The sequence below is a fragment of the Prionailurus viverrinus genome, chromosome D4 (genome assembly GCF_022837055.1).
Source record: "Prionailurus viverrinus isolate Anna chromosome D4, UM_Priviv_1.0, whole genome shotgun sequence".
NCBI classification, from domain to species: domain Eukaryota; kingdom Metazoa; phylum Chordata; class Mammalia; order Carnivora; family Felidae; genus Prionailurus; species Prionailurus viverrinus.
In genome coordinates this window covers 58,671,737-58,695,255 of record NC_062573.1, presented here as the reverse complement: position 1 = coordinate 58,695,255, position 23,519 = coordinate 58,671,737, and the positions used below count along the sequence as shown (strand labels likewise).

The 23,519-nt window shown below is 37.9% G+C and overlaps 1 protein-coding gene across 9 annotated transcripts in view; it reads right to left on the bottom strand.

Annotated features, from left to right (window-relative positions):
* FANCC (FA complementation group C) overlaps positions 1 to 23,519 on the bottom strand; it is a 260,904-nt gene that overhangs the window by 140,337 nt on the left and 97,048 nt on the right. For all 9 annotated transcript variants that reach the window (XM_047830487.1, XM_047830488.1, XM_047830493.1 and 6 more), the window contains 2 exons: positions 23,048 to 23,132; positions 17,444 to 17,538 (listed from right to left, as the gene is read on the bottom strand). In XM_047830487.1, the coding sequence (XP_047686443.1) occupies positions 17,444 to 17,538; positions 23,048 to 23,132 (180 nt within the window). The remainder of the gene's footprint in view (positions 1 to 17,443; positions 17,539 to 23,047; positions 23,133 to 23,519) is intronic.

The window sequence follows — 23,519 nt, the reverse complement described above, 5'->3', positions numbered from 1 at the left end:
TCTCTCCCCTCTCTCTCCCCATGCTAGTGGCTCTCCTTTTCCCTCAAAATAAACACTTAAAAAAAAAGAATATACTTATGATGAGCACTGAGTAATGCATATAATTGTTGAATCACTATATTGTACACTTGACATTAATAGAACACTGTATGTTAACTACACTGAAATTAGAAGATAATAATACATTTTTTTAATTAAAAAAGACATACTATAAGCTACAAAATACTGATGAGAGAAATTAAAGAAAGACAAATAGACAGCTATAGTATGCTCCTCTGTTGAAACACTTAATATTAAGATGTCAATTCTCCTCAAATTGATTTATAGATTCCAATCAGAATCTTCTGAAGCATTTTTGAAAAAATTGTTAATAAATATATCTGGAATAACTAGATACCAATTTAGAAAACAAATCTCTACCCCTACCTCACATCCATATGAAAAAGTTAACTTGGGGCACCTGGGTGGCTCAGTTGGTTAAGCATACAACTTCAGTTCAGGTCATGATCTCACAGTTCATGAGTTTGAGCCCCATGTTGGGCTCTATGCTGACAGCTCAGAGTCTGGACCCTGCTTCAGATCCTGTTTCACTCTCTCTCTGCCTTGCCCTTGCTCATGCTCTGTTTCTCTCAAAAAAATAAATAAAACATTAAAAAAATTTTTTTAAGTTAACTCAAAGTAGATTATATATCTAAATATAAATAAAAGCTAACACTATAAAACTTTTGGAAGAAAACAAGAGAAAAATCTTTATAAACTTAGTACAGGCTAAAATTTCTGAGGACACAAAAAGTTAAGATTCATAAAAAAAAAAGACAAATATAGATTTCACCAAAATTTAAAACTTATGGACTTTGTAGTGTATTAATAAGAAAATGAAAAGGCAAGCCACAGATGAAGTGAATATCCTTTTTCTCTCGTGTATATATCTATATATATATGAAACATATATATGTCTATACATATATATACATATATACACTATACACATAGATATGTCTATACATATATATACACACATAGATATGTCCCCCCCCCTCTCTCTCTCTCTCTCTCTCTCTCTCTATATATATATATATATATATATATATATATATCTGACAAAGAAACAGTATCTAAAATATTTTTTCAAAAGCTCAGTCATTTGGGCCCCCAGCTCTTTGATTTCGGTTCAGATCATGATCTTATAGGTTCGTGGGATCAAGCCCTGAGTCGGTCTTCATACTGATGGTGCACAGCCTGCTTGGGATTTTCTCTCTCTCTCTCCCCCCTCTCTTTCTCTGCCTCTCCCCATGCTGGTGCACTCTCTCTCTCTCTCTCACTCTTTCTCTCTCTCTCAAAATAAATTAAAATAAACATTAAAAAAATAAATAAATAAAAGCACGCTGAGGTGCCTGGGTGGCTCAGTCAGTTAAACAACCAACTCTTTTCGGCTCAGGTCATGATCTTGCGGTTGTGAGATGAGCCTCGCATTGGGCTCCACACTGAATGTAGAGCCTGCTTGAGTTTCATTTTCTCTGAACAAACAAAACAAACAAACAAACATTTTTTTAAAGCATGCTTACACTTAAGGCAATTTTTTCTTAGGCAAAATATTTGAATAGACGCTTCACAAAAGAATCATGTGCACATGAAAAGATGTTTTAACATCAAGTCATCAGGGAAATGCATATTACAAGCACAAAAGGAGACCACTATACAACCATGACAATGACTAAAACAAACACAAACTGAGTATACTGTGTTGCTGAGTATATTAAGTATACATATACTAAGTGTATGTTGAATATGTGGAGCTATTGGAACTCTCATGCAGTGCTGGAAAAAGAATGTGAACCATGTGGCAGTTTCTTATGCCATTATGTATATGTGTATCACACACAATCCAGCAATTCCAATCCTAAGCATTTATCCATGAGAAATTAAAATATGACTATGCAACACTTATACAAGTATGTTCATAGCACCTTATTCATAATAGCCAAAAATTAGAAACAATCCAAACTGCTATCAACACATAAATGGATAAACAAAGTGGTGTACTGGTACGAGGGAATACCAGACAATAAAAAGGAATCAACTACTCAGATAAACTACAACATGGAAAAAATCCGAAAAACATTATGCTGAATGAAAGAAGCCAGACAAAAGAATAAATACTGTATTACTCTGTTTATATGAAATAATAGGAAAAAAGCAAATCTGTGGTGATAGAAAAAAGATCAGTAATTGACTAAGGCCAGGGTTGAAGAGTGATTGATTGTAAATGGGCAATAGAGAATTTTTTGTGATGACAGAAATGTTTTATTTCTTGATTGTGGTGGTGGTCAGAGGGATGTATATACATTTATAAAAACTACCAAACTGTATACTTTAAAAGGATACATTTTATTGTATGTAAAGTTTGCCACAATGTCAATTTTTAAGATAATATTATAACCACAATAATACATTATCATAATTCAATGAAATAAAAGCAACAAATTAAAAGAAATATTAAAAGGAAAAATCCACCCATATCCCACTATCCTTACAAAGCTTTTTCATTTCTGCTTGTAATCTTAGTCAATGCATATATATTTTGCACAGCTATTATTGTTTTGTATAAATAATTTGACATCCAACATTTAATTTTACAATACACATTTTTCACATTATTTCTTAGGCTATACAAAATGACAACATAGTATTTCTTCAAAAGATATGCTATAATTTAGTTATCCACTAATCTTTAGACATGCACATTGCTTCTCATTTTTTTCCAAATATAAAAATTATTAAAATGAACATCATGTATAAACTTCTTTTCTTAGTTTGCATACTGTTTGGGATAAACTCCCAGGAGTCATGGCTAACTTTTTTTTCTTTTTCACTTGTCAAATTTTGTATTACTTGGCTAGGGCTGCTGTAACAAAATACCACAAACTGAGTGGCTTAAACCACAGAAATTTATTGTCTCACAGTTCTGGATGCTAGAGTTCTGAGATCAAGGTGACATCAATGTTGGTAGTTTCCTGACAATTTTTGGCATTCCTTGGCTGGCACCCCAATCTCTGTTTTCATATCACATGGCATTCTGCCTTTGTGCATGTCTGTGTCCAAATTTTCCCTTCTTATAAGGACACCAGTCACACTGGATTAGGGGCCCACCCTACTTCAGCTGACTTCATCTTAACTAATCAATTCACCTGCAAAGATCTTATTTACAAAGATCACATTCTAAGGTTCTGAGATTTAAGACTTGAATGTACATGAATTTTGGGGGAACACAATTCAACCCAAAACAGAAGTTATACTTGTTACTAAAAACTCAAAAAGCAGAAAAAAATATAACAAAACAGTAAAGGCTCTTCAGTCTCTACTTTCCACATGAGTAATCGCTATTAACCCCTTAACTATTCAAACATTTGAAGACCAACTTGGCCTCTCATAAACAGCATTTGGTGTTACTGATGTACCAAAGACTAAATCCAGCATGAATTTTTAAAAAAATTTTTTTTAATGTTTACTTATTTCTAAGAGAGACAGAGCGCGAATGATGGATGGGGAGAGAGGGAGAGAGAGAGACACAGAATCAGAAGCTGGCTTCAGGCTCCAAGCTATCAGCACAGAGCCTGACATGGGGCTTGAACTCACAAACTGTGAGATCATGACCTAAGCTGAAGTCAGACACTTAACTGACTGAGCCACCCAGGCACCCCCCAGCATGAAATTTTAGTTCACTATAAATGGTAAACGGGTGATTTTTGAACACCTAAACATTTGAACTTTCTTTTTTCTCACTTGAAGGATCTCTGCAGGGTCCCTAAGGCATCTCAGAATCATAGAATCATAGATTCCAGAGCTAAAAAGCCTTAGAGATAGGCTGGCTTAAGTTTAGGTGGTGGCAATATATTTTTTGAGTGGCTTTAGAGTCAGACCTAGCTCCAAAATGGTCTGCCACTCATTAGCCAGTAAGTTACTTCTCTAAATCTAAACTCTCTTGTCTATAACAAAGGGTAATGATACCGGTCTTCATGGAGTTGTGAACATTTAGTAACATAATTCATCTAAACCACATACTAAACACTCAATTAACAGTAACACTATCCATTAAAGTTTCTCAAAAAAATTTTAAATTGTGATAAAAAACACGTAACATGAAATTTACCATCTTAACCATTTTCAAATATGTAGTTCAACAGTGTTAAGTATATTCACATTATTGTGCAACAGATCTCCAGAACTTTTCTTCTTGCAAAATTAAATTCTATACCCATTAAGCAAATCCCTTTTCCCTTTTCCTCCATCCTGTTTCCATGAATTTGACTACGTTAGAAACTCCCATGTTCTACTCTGTTTCCATCCATTTGACTACTTTAGATATACCCCCATGTAAGTAGAATCATGTAGTATTCTCCTTTTTTAAGATATGGAAACAAGTATATAATTTATGTAATATTTCACTAGCAGAGCCAGAAGAGATCTGGATTTCCTGATTCTTAAAAGAGTGACTCATGTGAGGTTATTTTTTAGTTCCAGTTGAGCTACAAAAGCTGCCTGATAGCCAGCATTTTTATAAGTACTGCTTATGTCTACCATTGAGTGAAGGACTACTTAAACCACAAAGCCTTTAAAATACCTGGAAATCAAGATTTATGGATTTAAATATGCCTGGTTCTTTTGCTATGCTGCTAATTTATAGAAACTCCAATGTTGTCAATATTAAACAGAACCAGATCTGATAGGAACAACAGTCAAACTAAGATAAAGTGTAACAATCTCTAGGTCAAAGAGAGTAAGCCAGTTATAGTTACCAGCTTACAATGCCTGGATCTTGGGAGGGATAGATGTCAGCCTCCTAAAGAAATGCACATGTGGTCTGGGAAACAACTGAACTTCAAAACAGATGTACAGATCATGTCACCACATGTAGTGCAGACATCCACATGGCCCTCAATGGTGGCTATTCACTAAGAAATAACTCTACTATAGACATTACTGTTTAAATTTGCTTTTCATAGGGATTTATCCCAAAACAGTCCAAGGAGCACCATCCAGAAAATTTAGATTGAAACACAGTGAGCCTATGTCTTAGAAACATATATTACACCTGTAACACACAGACCTAAAAATTCCCCTTTTACTCCAGACTGAGGTTGGGGCACAACAGGAGAACTGGGTGAGGGGGTTGTAATAGGGAGAAGGCTGGGAGTTACAGAAGGGGATCTGGTCAATGTTCTATTAACCAAGCCAAGTCAATTAAAGTTATAGTTTAATGGAAAAGCCAACATGATCATAAAACAAAAATAAAACAAAATAAACAGAAAACATAAAACAGGTCATCCGGAGAACATCACCAAACATCTCAAACATCCTGTTCCTAATTGGCAATAAATGTCTTGATCTGGCCTATTTGAGCAGCAGCAACTTACTAAAAAACAATCTGCTACAATTTAGAATTAGAAATCCACCTAAATGAAATGAGAAAGAAAAACCTAGCCAAGAACACAAATGGTATCTCATTTTGCCCTCTCAGAGGAAGCAAATTTTTATTCCAGGAAGTTCAGTGTCTTCACATTAATGATTCAGGAGACAGTTACCACTCCCTAAAACACAGAAAGATAAACATTGACAATTCAACTTTGTGTGTGTGTGGAATGAACAGCTGATCACATCGAATGGATGTAAAATACTTGGGAATAACAATAGCAGGGTTTGCACATTTTCCAGAATGCTGCAAGATGCTAAATACCACACTTATATTGCAAAACCATGGAATGCTGAGGAAACTTTATCAGACTAAATAAGAACATGATATTTAATAAGGCAGATGCTATTTCATGGAGTTACTGAAGTACCTGCTGCTAGTACCTACTACTAGATATCACTGCCCTAACACAGTATGGCAGACAGCTTCAGTGGTTTCCAAAAGCCTTGGGGAAAACACACTTACAAAGCTATAAAGAAATTTTCCACGCTTTCCCTTTTTCAGTTGCGTGTTCCCAGCCAGTTCTATTGAATAACAGACAGGAAAAGGAAGAGGACTCAATTTGTATTACAGTCTCTGCATTATGTAAGTCCCAAGAGGTAAAGGGAAACCAAATGACAGTGAGGAAGGCAAGAGAGAAAACAGGGTCTCTGCATGCCATGGTCCTGGAAGACGGTGCAGGACAGGAATATGCAACAGCTACTGGGCTACCAGATCTCCTCCTCCTCCCTCTTGTACATTCTTAGTTGGCTTATTTTAGGGATTCTGCCACATCTTTCCCTTATATTTCTCAGCGAATGGTCATACCATCCACCATGATGTTCAAGTCAAAAACCTAGGAGTTCTCTGTTAGATTAGAGGGAAACAAATTGCCCATCCTCATGTTTCCAGAGAAGAAAGAATGTCCACCTCACTCCTTAGGTGCAAAAAGCTTTAGGAACAGTTTGGGTATCTGCGAAGGATGTTGTGATGTCACATCCATATCATTCTTAGCCATCTCTGCCTTGCCCAAGGTCACACCTCCTTCCCACAATGGCCACATTCGAATGATTGATGGAAGCAGAGGCATTAAGGCCCAGCCCTCCTGTCCCAAAAGCAGGCAAGCTCTGAAGGGTCTCCTATCTCTGTCCCTGTAGGCACAGGAGAGGTCTCCACTGAGACTGCACTATAGCTGAATTTTTTTCCTCTGCACAATCCTGCATCCCTCCTTTCCCCTCCACAGCTATTACCCCCTGCCCTCTCCATCTCAAGGCCAGATTTCCAGAAAGCCCAACCTATGACATCATCTCTCAGTCCTGTCACTCTCTTCTCCCCAAAAGAACTGAACTAGTTGGTCAATTTGGGAGAAGAAACTAAAAATGCCCAGCACCACACATTCCTCTCCCGACTCTGTCCTTCCAACTTGCCTTACCTGCAAAAAGTATGTGTTCTGGTCTACTGCTGCACCATGCTTAGCCAGGAAGGCTCATTCCCTGCCAGGTAGGCCTATTGTGGTCCATCTTAGCTGTGACTAGCTGACTTGGCTACCATAGGTAGATGGGCCCGACTGAACCATAGACATAAGCTACATTCTTAAATCTGTTTTAAGAGTTAAGGGACTAATGTTTCATAACCAACTACCTAACTCTGATGTATCTCAACTAGTTCCTAACTCAGAAGATGGAAGTGTTATTTATTACTCCCCTAAAATCTCAACATTATCCTTAACTGCTCCTCTATCCATTCCTTAACAACCAATCAGTACCAAGTCCTGCCCTCCTATACTCTCAAATGTATTTTCAGCATTTAAGTCACTATCTAATTCATATTCATATAAGTGTCCCTCACTCCCAGTTTAAACCCCTCCAATTAAAATCCTTGCTTCCCAGATTAAGGACAGACATTCTTTACTGTGGGCCACTTGAGCCCTCAGGATCTAGCCCTAACTCTCATGCCTAGTCAGTATATGACACATGGGATAGCCCGTTCTTAATATCATTACCAGGAAGACCTTTTCTAGCTTTTTCTTTGCCGCCTCTCCTACATGCATCTCATATCACTTTCAGTTCTTCCAGTTCCATGTATGCCCCTGGCCTCAACTGTCTTCTTTGAAAGCCTTCCTGGCCAGCCCTATACACCTCCCCAACTCCCAACAAGGCTTTTTCCCCTTTTCTTTGGGCTACCACAGTACCTTCTATATGCTGTTCGTCTACTCCTTCACTTGTTACATTACAACAAAACCACATGATCTTTCAAGGCAAGGCCTTCATATCCCCCAATATCTTCTTGTACACAGTAGGCACTCAGGATATATTTATGGAATAAATGAATGAAGGATTGCGAAAGACTAGAGGAGAGCAAGGGAGAAAACAGGGAAGCATATGAATCACAACAAATGCCCCTCTCGCAATGCCACAGTTAAAATACTTTCAGTAGCTCCTTCCATTGCCCTATGCTAATTTATGAACGAGCTCACAAACTGGCATTCATGGCCTTCCAAAATTTTTCCCAAACTGTTTTTTTTCTAACCTTAATTTCTGCTTTTCTCCCTAAGCTTTTTTTTTCTTCCCAAGCTTAAATGGAATAATCATTCTTTTTTGACTATACCCAACCTTCTGTCTGTTCACTATCTTCTTTCCAAGTGGAACCCCACCACCACTAGCATTTACCATCTAAAATCATACTCATTTATTCACTTATTCAGCAAATAATCACTGAATATTTACTATGTGGCAGATACTGTTCTACACTTTTAGAACAAAGTCTCTACTCACATGGGCCTTGTAACCTAGTTGGGAGAGAAACTTGGACTTGTACAAGGCTCTGGCATCTGTGGGTATCTGCTTAAGTCAGCGTTTTCCAGGTGCCTCTGCTGTGGGGCTGAAGCCAGTTCACAGGCTCCAGCCAGGTCCACAGCCCAAACTGGGGTCTGTCTGTCCCATTATCTGATACAAAAGTGGATGAGACTCCACTTGGGTCCCTTGGCATATGCTACTGGATCTCACAGCTCCCACACAGGCATTTCTGTTCACGGAAAAATGTCGAATTTTAAATGATTAGCAGGAACAAAAACGAGAACATCTTATGCTGCCATGACGCTGCCATCTCCTCCCAGGATGACTTCTTTAACACACATCTTCATAATCAGTGGTGGTGGAAAACGACTCTGAGCCCAGTATGAATTAAAGCAACATTTAAGCAACTGTAAGTATTTTGTCAAATTCACTATTTATTCATAGTATCCTTTGAGGAAATAAGATTTTTTTTTCTTTTACAACTGCGTACACATATACCTGAGTTTCGAAACCCTTCAAAAAAATAGTTTATGAAGACCCCAAACAAGTCTGTTTTCTACATTAGGATGTTGTTGGCTGCTAGAGAAAAACAAAACAAAACAAACCTCTAAACCAAACTGGCTTCGACAGGAAAGGGAATGTATTAGAGCACTGAAGTCCAGGAGTGGCTTGGTCATGGGCCCAAACAAAATCAACCCGGACGTGACCCTCTTTCTCCTTTTTTCAGCTGTGTTTCCTCAGGACTAACTCTTTTCCTAGGCAGGCTCTGTCCTCGTGGTCCCACAATGACTGACAGCAACTTCAGGGACTATGTGCTACCTAATTCATGTTCAGCAGGAAAGATAAAATCTACTTCCCCAACCATTGAAACAAAAGGTGTAGGACTGACTTTCCAATGTGGGCTATAAGTCCATCTTGATCAATCACTGTGGCCAGGGAAAGGGGAAGGGTGGTCTTGGTTAAGCAAGGTAAGACTAACCTTAAGACCTTGGTGCAGTAAGTCTCACCTCAGATGCACAGTGCACAGCTGAGAAATGCAGGGTACTATAAGAAGGTAAGAAAGGAGGGGCGCCTGGGTGGCTCAGTTGGTTGGGCGTCTGACTTTAGCTCAGGTCATGATCTCACAGTCCGTGAGTTCAAGCCCTGCGTCAGGCTCTGTGCTGACAGCTCAGAGCCTGGAGCCTGTTTCAGATTCTGTGTCTCCCTCTCTCTCTGCCCCTCCCCTGCTCATGCTCTGTCTCTCTCTGTCTCAAAAATAAATAAAAACATTAAAAAAAAAAAGAAGGTAAGAAAGGACAGAGGTAGATACTGGGAAAGCAATTAATTACTGTCCACTGTATGTGTGAATACAAAAATTCAAAGAAAAAGATACTAGTTCTGTGTTTGTTACTTTGAAAGTAAAACCAAAACAAAAGAGATCACAGTCATACAGGATTGCCAATGTTTTTCCAGAGTAGAGGTGTGGAAGAGAAATCTCCAGCATCTCCAGCCTTGTCCCTGAATTTTACCTTGCCTCTATTGTCTTACTAACTGCCCTCAAGAAATATGATATTTTCCCTTTTAAATTACCATTTAAAACTTGGGCAATAATTCTTTCCCTAGGTTTCAACATCTTAACTGAGCCAGGCTAGCATTTTCAAATCCCAAACAACACGAAAATGAATAATAATAGAAATTATCTACAGTGTAGACACAATCACGTTTCCCAAGTACCAGTGTCTGTCCCCTGGCTGGCCAGTCCCAAGTGCACTTGTTCCAAACCTACTTTCTCCTCTAAGCCCCTTACCTTTCTTGCAACTTGCTATATACAATACCAGCATCTCTGAAACCACTAGTTTTCTAAAAAGTCAGGACTGTAGAATGCCTTGACAATGATGTGTTACACCAAAAATAACAAAACATACAATTTGGGGTTCACTCAAAAACCACTGTTTATTAGATTCCAATACAGAGAAAACCCTCAGAGGAGGGTTTAGCCTTTTTGGCTAATTGGATGAGATACCCACACACATTAGGGAGAATGATCTACTTTACTCAATCTATTTAAATGTTAATCACATTCAAAAATACATCACAGAAAAACCCAGAATAATGTCTGATGAAATATCTGGGTACCCCATGGTCCAGTCAAGTTGACACAAAATTAATCATCACAGATCAGTGAGACCAATGGAGAGATTTAGAATATGTGCAAATACAAAGATGCTTGACTTATTACAAAGGTAGCACCATCTACCGGCAAGGAAAGAACTCAATAATGGTGTTGGGACAGTGGGTATCTGTGTGGAAGCAAAGTGAAAATGGATGCCTATTTAGACCATACAAAGGAACAGTTACAGGTGGACCACAGACCTAAATGGGAAAGGCAAATCAATACACTTTTAGAAAATAATATGGAAGGTCTTCATGACCTTGCAGTGGGGAAAATTTTCTTAAGCAAAATACAAAATTATTAACCACAAAGGGAAAGATTGATAAATTTGACTACAATAAAATTTAAAATGTCTTCCTTGAAAGAAAATAAAGAAATGTAAACACAAACCACAAGGTGGAAAAAAATAGCCACAATATATATAAATTTAAAAAGTGCTTAGATTCAGTACATCTACAGGAATTTCTACAAGTCAGTAAGAAAGACAACCAAGTAGAAAAGTTATTAAGAAATCTGAACAGAAATTCCACGAACATGTGCTCAACTTCAGGGAAATACTTCAGGGAAATATTAAAACCATAATAGACACTACCACATGCATCTACTAGAATAACTGAACTTTAACAGTCTGACAATGCCAAGTGACCAGGAAGCTACGGAACTCTTACACATTCATCATAGGAATTTAAACTGGTACCACCACTGTGGAAAACAACTTAGTACAAGCTAATACAATTAAAGATATACATATTAAATAACCTACAATTCCATTTTTTTTTTTTGCATGCTCTTTATTTTGACACAACAGGGCATGTGCAAGGCATGTTCACAAGTATTTGTTTGAAGTTATGTACAAAACACATCCTTTCCTTCTCCAGCTGCTCTTCTTTTCCTCTGTAGTTTTTTTATAAAATACATGCTTTGTGGGGTGCCTAGGAGGCTCAGTCGGTTAAACATCTGGCTCTTGATTTCAGCTCAGGTCATGATCTCATGATCATAATCTCACAGTTGTGAGATCAAAGTCCACATTGGGCTCCATGTTGAGTGTGGAGTCTGCTTAAGATTCTCTCTCTCTGCCTGTCCCTCTGCCCCTCCCCCTGCTTGTGCATGCGCGCTCTCTCTCTCTCTCTCTCTCTCTCTCTCTCTCTCTCTCTCTCTAAAAAACAAAACAAAACAAAAAACAGGGGCACCTGGGTGGCTCACGTGGGTAAGCACCGACTTTGGCTCAGATCATGATCCCACGGTTCATGGGTTTGAGCACTGCATCAGGCTCTGTGCTGAGAGCTCAGAGCCTGGAGCCTGCTTCAGATTCTGTGTCTCCTTCTCTCTCTGCTTCCCCCCCCCCCCCCCCCCCAGGCTTGTGCTCTGTGTGTGTGTGTCTCTCTCTCAAAAATAAATAAACATTAAAAAAAAATACATGCTTTGAAACTTGGATATACAGGAGAGAATATTACAGCAACTCTGTTCCTAATTCTCCCCAACCAGAAACAAATTCCCATCAAAGGCAGAATGGATAAACACACTATAGTACATTAATAAAATGGAATACTCTACAGTAGTGAAAATGAACAAGTGACAAATACATCCAAGATCATGGGTGAACCCTACAAACATCATACTGAACAAAGTAAGTTAAGCACAGAACAATATATTACATATTATTTCATTTATATCAAGTTAAAATCTTAAGCCAAACTCCATAATTCAGTGGTAAAACCATAAAGCAATGTAAATAAAAGCTAGACTAGTGGTTACCACCAGAGGGGGAGAGAGGAGCACAGAAGCAGGAAGGAGCACCTGGGGGCAGGGAGCTTATAAGAGGCAGGTAATGCTCTATTTCCTGACCTAGGCGGTAGTTACAAAGGTATTTATTCTGCAATGATTTTTAAGCTTGGCATTTATGCTTGATGCACTTTTCTGCACATGTGTTAGATTTTAAGATTTAAAAGTTATGTGGGGGCACCTGGGTGGCTCAGTCGGTTGAGTGTCCGACTTCGGCCTGGGTCATGATCTCCCCATTCATCAGTTCGAGCCCCACGCTGGGCTCTGTGCTGACAGCTTGGAGCCTGGAGCCTGCTTCAGATTCTGTGTCTCCCTCTTTCTGCCCCTCCCCTGCTCATGCTCTGTCCCTCTCTGTCTCTCAAAAATAAATAAATGTTAAAAATTAAAAGTTATGTGGGTTGTTTTTTGTTTTTTTTTTTTTTTTTTTTTTTTTTTTTTTTTTTTTTTTTAGAGGGATGAAGTAGAAGACTAAAGCAATACATGTAGCATCTGGATGCTGCTTAGCATTACATTTTGAAAGGGAAAAAAGACAAAGTAAAACCCTTTTAACTGACCTTACCCCTGGTATTCTGTTGTTTTCTTCTCTTCAAAATAAAAATTACAGAGGTATGGTCTTGCCCAGAAAGGACAGGTATCTCCTAAATGTGGCAGGCCTGGAGATCTGCCCCTTGGGTTATAAACTCTCAGAACAGACTATCTTTAAATCCACTACTGTATCCTCAGCTTCTGTTATAGTGCCTGACAAACAGTAGGTGCTCAAAAAATATCTGTTCAATTGATTCACCAGTAAAACTAAGTTTTACAAGAATCAAGTATTCTGAAAAGATGTAAAAGAGTCCTGTGACTTCAACAAATCTCTAAATTTTAAGAATAGCCACTGAGGTAGTTATTTGATGGTACATTTGAGGTTACCAGTAAAACTTCAAAAAAAAAAACACCCCACATTGTATTAATGTATTTCCAACATAACATGTTAACATATGCTAGCATATGGTCAGCAAGTAATTTTAATTTCATCTGTTCTTTTTTTTTTTTTAAGATTTTATTGTTGTAAGTACAATATGGGGCTTGAAAGGACAACCCCAAGATAAGAGTCACACGCTCTACCAGCTAAGCCAGCCAGGCGCCCCTTATTTCATCTCTGCTCTAAAAATACAACTTATACAACTCAATCTAACATTTTCAAATTTAATAATCTGAATTTTACTAAAGTTTACAGTTTACGGAAGAAATTCTTACTTTTTGACTTAGGCTGTTTCAATCACACTTGTGATGCTCCAGGAATACAGAATGACCCGAGATTTTATTACCACAATTAGAACTGCTTAGCACATGTAGCGGGCACGAGATAAATGCTCATTGAGTGAACTAACAAATATTATTAAAATATGACTTAAAAACTGAGAATTAACTGAGGGTTGATGGGGAGTGGGGGGGTGGGTGATGGGCATTGAGGAGGGCACCTGTTGGGAGGAGCACTGGATGTTGTATGGAAACCAATTTGACAATAAATTTCATATTAAAAAAAAGAAAGCAAAGGTATAGAAAATCAAAAAAATATATATGACTTGCATAATTTTCAGAAGGATATTGGATGACAAGTTACATATACTTAATGTATAATATGTCCTTCTAAAACTTTTAGGAAGAAAATGTCACTTCTAAGATAAATGTATATCCAAGACAAGTGATATACTTGTCCAAGACAAGTTGATTCATAAACCAACAAACATCTTCTGTCTTACTGGAATTATGGCCAAAAAATATACAACTGTGTGGGTACTGATTTGTGATAGGTATATGCAATTAGCTTTAGACTGTTAAAAGTTAAACAGTATTATTCTTATACATGTTTTTATCAGGTAATATTACAGGCATGCCTAATACATTGAGGAGGGAAACTGTTTTCCCAATTTCATATGCCCTCGACCCCTCCCTACTAGCATTTTCTCTTCAGGGTAAAGCATATTCAGGACTTCTCAATTTCAATAAAGTCAACTGTATGATCTGGTCTGGCTACCACCTCCTATCTCCCTCCTTCAGGGCTAAGTTTCTTCAAAAAAAACCAAAGTTTATCATCTCCACTTCCTTACCTTACTACCTTCATTCCTCAAACTATAGCAATCTGGCAACTTCCTTGCACCGCCCACTCAACCCATTCCCACCCAGGTCATTCCTCCTAGAGGCTAAATCCAAGCACTGCTTTTCAATCCTTACCTTGCTTTATGCTCTAAGCTGCCCTGTCCAATACAGTGACCACTAGCCACACGTAGCTACTGAACACTTCAAATGTAGTGAGTACGAGGAAGGAAGGAAGTTTTTAATTTTTAAAATTTTAATTAAATTTAACTTTAAAAACTGACACTTGGTTCAGTCATAAGTTTCTCTGTAACAATTTGGGTATATGAACCTACTCTTTCAACTGTAAATTTTGTGAAACTGAAATACAGATCAAGAACTTCCAGGGAGGGGCACCTGGTGGCTCAGTAGGTTAAGTGTCCAACTCTTGATTTCAGCTCAGGTCATGATCTCACAGTGGTGGGATTGAGCCCCGTGTTAGGCTCTGTGCTGAGAGCTCAGAGCCTGCATGGGATTCTCTCTCTCCCTCTCTCTCTCTGCCTCTCCCTCATGAGTACCAGTACTCATACTGGTACACTGTCTCTTGCAAAATAAATAAACAAACATTAAAAAAACTTCCAGTGAAAATTAGGATGTAACATGTAGATGTAAAATGTAAGTGTAACACACACACTGGATTTCCATGACTTAGTGCAAAAAGATTATAAAATAATCTCGTTAATAATTTTTATAGATTATATGTTGAAATGATAGTATTTTGGAAATACTGAGTTGCATAAAATATTAATAAAATTAATTTCATTTATTTCTTTTTGTTTCTTAAAGCAGGTACTGGAAAATTTAAATTATCCATTTAAATTTTGGACATTGCTGCACCATAGCATCAGATATGAATGACCACTCATTCCTTCTCAAAACACTGCTGCTTCTCTCCTCTACTTCTTTGACTCCCTGTTTTTAACCTACAGGGTAGCTTATTCTTCCACTCACTCCCTGAATGCCAGTGTCTCCCAGGGTTGTCCCAGGCCTTTTCCCTTTCCCATTGCCCTGGGCAACCTCACCCTCACCCAAGGCTCCACTGTTCCCATACCCTGAAGACTGTCAACCCTCTAAGTATAAATCAGCTCTTCTCCTAAGAAGGGTATGCTTGACTCCACCTACACTTAAGCAATCTGCACTTAGCCTGCCATTACACCTTTTGAATATTTACCTCATTCATATTATAAATCTGGCCCCTCTTCTCCATTTCCTTCGGGGCTGCATGATTTCTCACTTGATCACTACTATAGCTTCCAAAATGCTATCCCTGCTCCTTCCAAATCAACTTCCCTTTGCTGTTAAGCTTCTAAAATTCACACCTGGCCAGATGATTTCTCTGTTTAAAATACTTTGGTTTCTCCACTGACTCAAAATAAAAGAAAAACTTATTATTATACATAAGGTTTCATGCTTCATCACCAGCCTTACAAAATCCCAAGCTCAAGCACATCTAAGTACCTGTAGTTCCCTGAATATGACATTGGCTTTCTTGCCACCATCTTTGTGCATGCTCTTTCTGCTGACAAGAATATCCTTTCCTAAAGCTCTATTCCTGCTCTCCTAGTCATCCTTCAAAATTCAGTTGATATATTACCTCCTGCAGGACACATCTCCAAACCCCCAAGTTTGAGCAAGTGTCCTCTGTGTCACCATCACACCTATATGTAACTCTGATTACCAGTCTATGAATTCCCTGATGCAGCAGGAATTAAGTCTCATTTAACCTTCCTCTGCTATACTTTGATATGTACCTATTGATAAATGGATACAGTATTAAAGGAAATCCACAGAATAAAATATAAGGTAAAAATTTTAAAATAGGCTAATAAAGTCATGAGTTTAAATGAAGAAAGTTAGTCCGATCACCCTAAAAACACTTTATTAGATGGCCTATTTCAGAACTTCATAAGCTAGCGAATACAAACATATATTCTAAATAATCATTGAAACATCAACTATAAAAGCAACAATTAAAAAGATTAAAGACTAAATACGTTATTCTGTTGATACAGCCTTGTTTTTCATAGCTTTTCTCCCCTAATTCTACTTAAATCACCTTTCTTCAGTTCTTTACAGTAACTTACCTTCCAGTTAAAGTCTGCACCCTTTCCTTCCCTGATCCAAACCTTTTCACTTCTACTGTCCCTTCAATTCTTCTTTCAATCTAACAGTAAAATACAAACACTGTCTTTGTCAGCTCAGTCGGCAATTTTGTATAAAACAAAGGAATAGTAAAAAGCAGTGAATGGAATGATATCACCAGTCAGACTGATAGACAAAACCATATGCACCTGGGTGGGTGATTTCATAATACTAAGCAGTTAATCTGAACCATATGCATACTAAGTGGAGTCTGACAGGCATCAGCAAGTCCTTAGGGTTGTTATAGCATAACAGTGGGGGGCATGAGAAAAAAATCAGGCAACTTGCTAGTGGTGAGGGCAGCCACAGCCCAGCCCTACAACATTCGCCAACTTGTGCTTGCCCTTCAAGAGACAGCAGAAACAGACAGGGGGGTGCAGGAAGCTGTCAGCTACATGCACTAGCACATTTGACTGACCGATTTGACGGTGTAAGCAGCGGTAGCCAAGAAGCACCAGGTGCTAGTCTGAGCACCCTGGCCTGGATACCAACTTCAGGACATAAAATAAAGGCAGCAAGTGAATTTTCTGAATTTTTGTTTTACTACAGATTAGATTCCAAGAGACGCAGAGAAGTACTTAGAAATTATGTAAGTATTTAAACTAGGTTAGTAGAAAAATAAATAAATAAATAAATAAATAAATAAATAAATAAATAAATAAATAAACAAACTAGGTTAGTAGGGAAAAACAATTTTTGAAGTATACCAGTTGCTTAAAGGAAAGAGAGAACATTCTTTTAATTACCTGAAAGTAACTTTACAAAATCACACATTAGTTAGGTCTTCCAGGCAAGGGAAAGTTCACCTTAAAGTCCACTATCTTCTGGAATTAACAATCAAGCAAAAATGAAATCTCTTGAATAACTTTACACCCAGCAAGATAATGGGACAGTGAAGCCTGTATTTGAAAAATTTTCTAAAATGTCACAGAACTGCACTACTAAAGCAGCACATTTAAACAATCAATTTAATGCAAAGCAGTGCAGGACAAGATTTACTCTTACCCGTGTCCAGGAGTTCAGTTTCAGTTCTTCAGAATTCTGTGGTTCTTTATTAATCAGACAACATAAGCACCATAGTAGAATTTTTTGGCTTTCATCTGCAAAAAAGAAAAACTAAAATTAGGTTTTAGCAAATACAAAAAGATAATCAGTATAAAAAAATTTTAAAACATTATACTAAAGGAAATATATTTATCATATTTTATGAAAATATCAAACTACTAAAGTTACTGAACAAGCATCCAGGACCATGTGTGAAACTTTACTTTGCAGGGGTTTTTTATTCTTGTGGTTTTGGGATCACTTAGGCTTAGCCCTTGTGTGGTCAATCCCTTTCTGATAAAGCCAGAAAAGAATGATGGAAATAACTAAAAGAACTGGGCTTTTCTCAAGATCATTTCTTTCAAAGCATATTTCAAACCATTAGTAATTTCAACCTTTTTAAGGCAATACAACTGTTACAGATGGTAGTCTACATTTCTGTCTTACTCTTTTAATTTTCTAATTTCCCAAAATACCCTCACTTGTTAGAAAAAAATTTAACAAAATGATCATTTTAAAATATATTCTGTTTAGCACTAAATGGCTTGGATAAAATAGAAGCCTCTTACATGTTCCTCATTCTTTACTCTAAAATTGAAAACTTTACCAAACATGTATTGAAAACACTGAACTTGGAAATCTTATACTTGGCAAGAATATCTACTCAGTGAGCCATTTTCTTTTTCCTCTTTTGGTAACTGAGTCCATTCCAATTGGAGATTTCACAACACAACTGGGAAGCAAGAATGATGCCTCAAATGGAAGATGTCAGTACCTAAACTAGAGCCAAGAAACTATGGCCTTTATTGGACAGCCATTGAGTAGAAGAAGCTGAGGAAACCAAGCACCTGGACTCAATCCGCTGCAGAATCACCTGCTGCCCTTGACCTTCTTACCTTCTGCAATCTCATAAACACAGCATTTCTAAGGGTTACATTAACAAGAAATAAGGAAAATACAAACTACAGCAAGCTACCTCTGCACTTTCAACCACACACCAAAGGACACTAATAGTAATTTTTAAACCCATTTTTTTCGCCATAAACATCATAAGTTTGTGCTCTCCTGGTAATACCTCTGAACAAACTTTATCAGGCATTATTCTGAGGGACATTCATTTTTCTTTTCCCTAGTTTTTATTAGCTCAAATACATCACTGGCTTGCCTATTTTAAGTTTATTTCACAAATCATGTAATTTAACTTTTGAAGGTCCTAGGATTCTTGAGGTTGAACCAATGTCACTGATTAAAACTGTGACTGTTGTACTTCCAATGCTTTAAATATTAGAATAAATTCTAATTATCTTCATGTCACAGGGTATTGGGCAGATCCCATGATATGCTTACTACATAAGGCTTCCCCTGTTAGAAAAAATGCAACCCAATGCGTAGCATTTCCAAAAAGCAGACACTCACCTCTAAGAGAGGAGGAGGAGGAGGAGGAGGAGGGAGAGGAGAAGGAGAAGACAAAGAAAGAAAATGTTATTTTATGGACCTTAAATCTAATAGAATCTAAAAATGGAAGTTTTCCCTAGGTGTTGAGTGAGTCTGCACATTTAGTTCAACAAATGTATCATTTTTTAATTTTTCTCTCAAAAAAACACAAAAACAAAAAAGAGAGAGAGAGCAGCCAGAGAAATGTTCACCCAATCTTTAGGAGGTGTCTTACTTTGCTCAAAGTACTGAAATTCACTGAAATGTACTGCTAATGAGTTTACTTTGCTTTAGGTATTTACAGGTAGGTGCAAGCCATCACTTGCTATTCCTGAGCGCCTCCAACACTCAACTACAGGGGAGAAGGCATCTGTCAGGCTCCTCCCCTAGATCCAGAGTGGACATCCTGCAGGGCAGTTAAATGAGATGGGAAAATGCCTGGGATTCATCATGCAAGCAGTCACTGACAGCAGATCTTCGTGCAAATTTGGATTCTAAAAATGAGTAGAAGGGAAAACAATATACCAACATACATTTGCCACCTAATATTTTATTTTACTTAAGTTTATTTATTTTGAGAGAGACAGAGACAGCATGAGTTGGGGAGGGGCAGAGAGAGAATCCCAAGTAGGCTCCATGCTCTCAGCACAGAGTCCATGCAGGGCTTGACCTCACAAAACCGTGACCTGATCATGACCTGAGCCAAAACAGAGAGTTGGATGCTTATCCCGACTGAGCCACCCAGGCACCCCTATTTTTTGATATCTTGAATTAAAATTCCAAATGAAAAGCTAAATTAATTCTGTAAACTTTATATCTGTAATTTAAAAGTGTGAAGGTAGCATTTTTAAGACAATAAATATTTATTATTTTAAGCTGCCAAGCTTGGGTGCAAATTGTTATATACAAATAAATAGCAAATAGTGAGGTTATAACTGTTACATGCTTAATCCTGAGGGCAGAACTAGAAACAACCAGCCAGAATTCCAAGAAGGTGAAATCTGTAATTTTATGCAGAGAACAACCCTGAATAAAAGGTGTACCCTCCCTTTCTATTATGTTTTTTCTGGTCTCTTTGTGGTGTCTTTACATTTCCAAATTTCCTCCTTCCTTATTGTCTTTATCTCTGATCCAATTCTCATTTAACATTACCAGAGGTTTACTTCTTTCTCTGATAGAAAGTGTCATATTTCCTGTATTTAAAAAGTGATTTTGATAAAATTTAAAACCATAAGAAAAGATCCTTTCCTGGACAATGTCCAACTAGCAAAACAAAAGTAGCAACATAGGCAAGACTTGATTCATCATGGAGTTCTGTTGCCTATCAGTCTCCACTAAGCTCAGAACCAAAGGCATACCTCAAACAGGAAGCTCAAAGTTCAAAACGTAACACAAGCTTTGAAACAAAAAGAGATGGAGAATTTGTTTCTGGTTGTCAGAGGGGCCCAATGTAATGAGGACAGGTGCTAAGGAAAGACCACAGACACTTACAAGTTTAAGGCCATAGGGATAAATCAGTCTAGCCTCTCACTTTTACAAATAAGGAATCTGAAACCTAGCAAGTCTGGCAGCTTGTCTCAGAAAAATCCCATCTCATTTACTGTCCCCTAAGAGTTGGCCCCAACTCAAACTCCTTTTTCTTTTAGCTCTTTGTTCATGGCTCCACAACACAAGCCATGCCTGAGTCAGGCTGATTCGCTGAGGTCTCTTTTCTGACTGGATGCTTCCAGTGGGCAGAAATTATGAGCCATGTTTTCCTAGGCCTGGCATATTGGGGAACAAAAAAAAAAAAAAGCTTAGCAAATATCTGCCCAGTGAATATATACTTCATGTGAGGCTGGCTAGTGTTAAAGCCAGAACTAGACTACTTCAACCACAATGGTGTGATCCACAGGCCAGATCATCACAACAATGCAGGCTTTAGAGGGGTGGGATCCTGGCTTTTATCAGTTTTACATTATGGGGAAAGTGATTTACTTACTCTAATCCATAATTGCCTATCCTGCAAAACTATCAAGGACTCGGGGCACCTGGGTGGCTCAGTCGGTTAAGCATCGGACTCTTGATTTCGGTGCAGGTCATGATCCCATGGTTTCCTGAGTTCGAGAGCCACATTCAGCTCTGCGCTGACTCTGCAGAGCCTGCTTGGAATTCTCTGTGTCTGTCTGTCTGTCTGTCTGTCTCTCTCTGCCCCTCCCCACCTCACACTCTGTCTCACAATAAATACACAAAACTATCAAGGACTCAGATCCACTCTGCAATCCACAGAGAACAGTGCCTAGCACAACATCAGCAATGCCTCTCATTCCACTTCTTTATTGTATAGCACAAACTTTCCCACATCTTAACATTTCTGAATTAGAGTTGTATTCTACATTCACCATATACACTTAAAGGATGTAGTATCTATTTTTCTAAAAAGTGGCTATTCAATGTGTGAAGTATCTCACAATGGATGGTGCCTTTAAATGGAGGAAAGTCAACAACTTCTTTCCCTTTCTCCTGCCATTAGTATCATTGGTCTAGCTCAGTGTTTTTCACATTTTTGGTCATGACCCATCCGGGGGGTTGTAAAAATAATTTGGGGTCACGAAAACTATTTTTAAAATAGTATAGTGAATGTGGCTACACAAAATCAAAACAAGCATCCTTTCATGAAATGTGTGTGTGTATACACGTCTGTGTGTATGTATGTATGCGTATATACATGTATACATGTACAGAAAATGTATTTCTGGTCAAGGATATTTGAGAAACACTGGCCTGGTTAAAATATATGAACTTAGGGCAGGTAGGTATGGCCCTGGTGGGCAAATACAGTGATGACTTGGCCATATTAGATCAAGAACTTCAACAAGCTGGGGAAGGGTAGGGGAGGAAGAGTCCACTCAAAGGGGAAGGGAAGCAAGAGGACTAAGTGGAGAGGAAGAGGGACAGATGAGGGTTGGGACAGAGTGAGTGAGTTTGTCTGTGTAGTGCATCCATGTAATGTATGCTCCCGGGACCTAATGCAGCCCTGTCTCTTCCCCCCTGAGTTCATGTTTCTTACAATTATTTATGATAGGCTAGGAAAGAGAAATTGTACAATTCTTTAAAATATCATAGGGTACTACTGACTTTGTTTTTTTATTCTCATCTCATTATATTATGCAATTAGTCTTTGACTTTAAACAATATGAAAAGTAAATATTCAACTAGCCAAGTCAAGGCAATAAACCTCAACTGTACACCTTCAGATGTGCCTCCTCCACCCTATTCTAGGCTCTAGGATGACAAAAAGAACTAAAACCACAGTTCCTGCTCTTGAGAGGCATTCAGTCTTCCAGGACATCAGACAGGCAAACCAATAATTACAAAACAGTACAGTAAGTTTTATGGTTAAGGGGGATGCTATCAGCTACGAAGAGACTTAAAGAAGCTCCTAAAGCAGCCCCAAGCAAAACTATTTCAAAGAAAGTTTAAGAGGACAGGAGATGAGAACAGAGCTCCAAACAAAGGAATCACATGTTGCAGGCCCTGATATCATGTGCTTTCAAGGCACTGTTAGTAACTTGACCTGGCTACCATGTGTGTGGTGTGGTTGCAGAGGATTATACAGGAAATGAGGCTGGACAGGTAGACAGGAGGTCAGGTAAAGAACACCTCCCCCAATGTGTCCCCAGGTTCCTCTTCACCTTAGGTAAAACCAAAATGTTACCCCTAAATAATGTCAGGGCCATAGGAGGATTCAGATACTAAAGAATGACTTTACACATGGAAAACAGTAGTGTGCAAGTTAATGTGAAATTGTGAAACAAGAAATTATTTCATTATTATAACCATTTTATACTGAATTAAAAATGAAGTTATGATAATCATCTTGAAGAGTCTACTCTATAATATAAGGAGTCCTATTTTCTTACAGATCTGTGTGTGTGTGTGTGTGTGTGTGTGTGTGATTATCTATCCAAACATATATGGACAAGAAAAGGATGCTATCTTTCTAATGGTACAATGAATACATTTGAATAGCTGTTTCATAAAAATAGGAGAAAATTTATAATTTGAAACTCTGTATTTTGTTAAACAATGCAAAGATTAAAATTATCATTAGAAGTTTATATTTTGAGAGGACAAGCTTTGGATTCTTACCAAATGCTAAAATAAAAGGATTCCAACAAGTTTTTGCCAACAGTTGACCTATTGTGGGAAATCTTTCAATGATCATATTTGAATCCTGTAAAAGAAAGTTACGTTTTGGTCAATAAAAAGACAATATGCAACTTAGAAAGGTTGAACTGACACTACAGGTTGAGGGAGTTTGAATGTTTAGTATGTATTTCGGAAAAGTAGGAGATTCAAATAAAATTTAACAAGTAACCATCTTATATCATCCTTAAACCACATCACCAAAACTAAAATGTACAGCACATTTATGTAAAATCTTGATACAAATTAACTTTATTTTACTCATACTTAGGAAAGGTCAATTTGTTTAAAAATAACAAAGACTGCATAACAGTGAACAAAATATTGTGAGCAATTAATAGTTCTATGATCCCATGTTTTCAACCTGGTTTTTCACTCTAACATAACAGAGATTCCTAACTCAGCTTCACTAGGG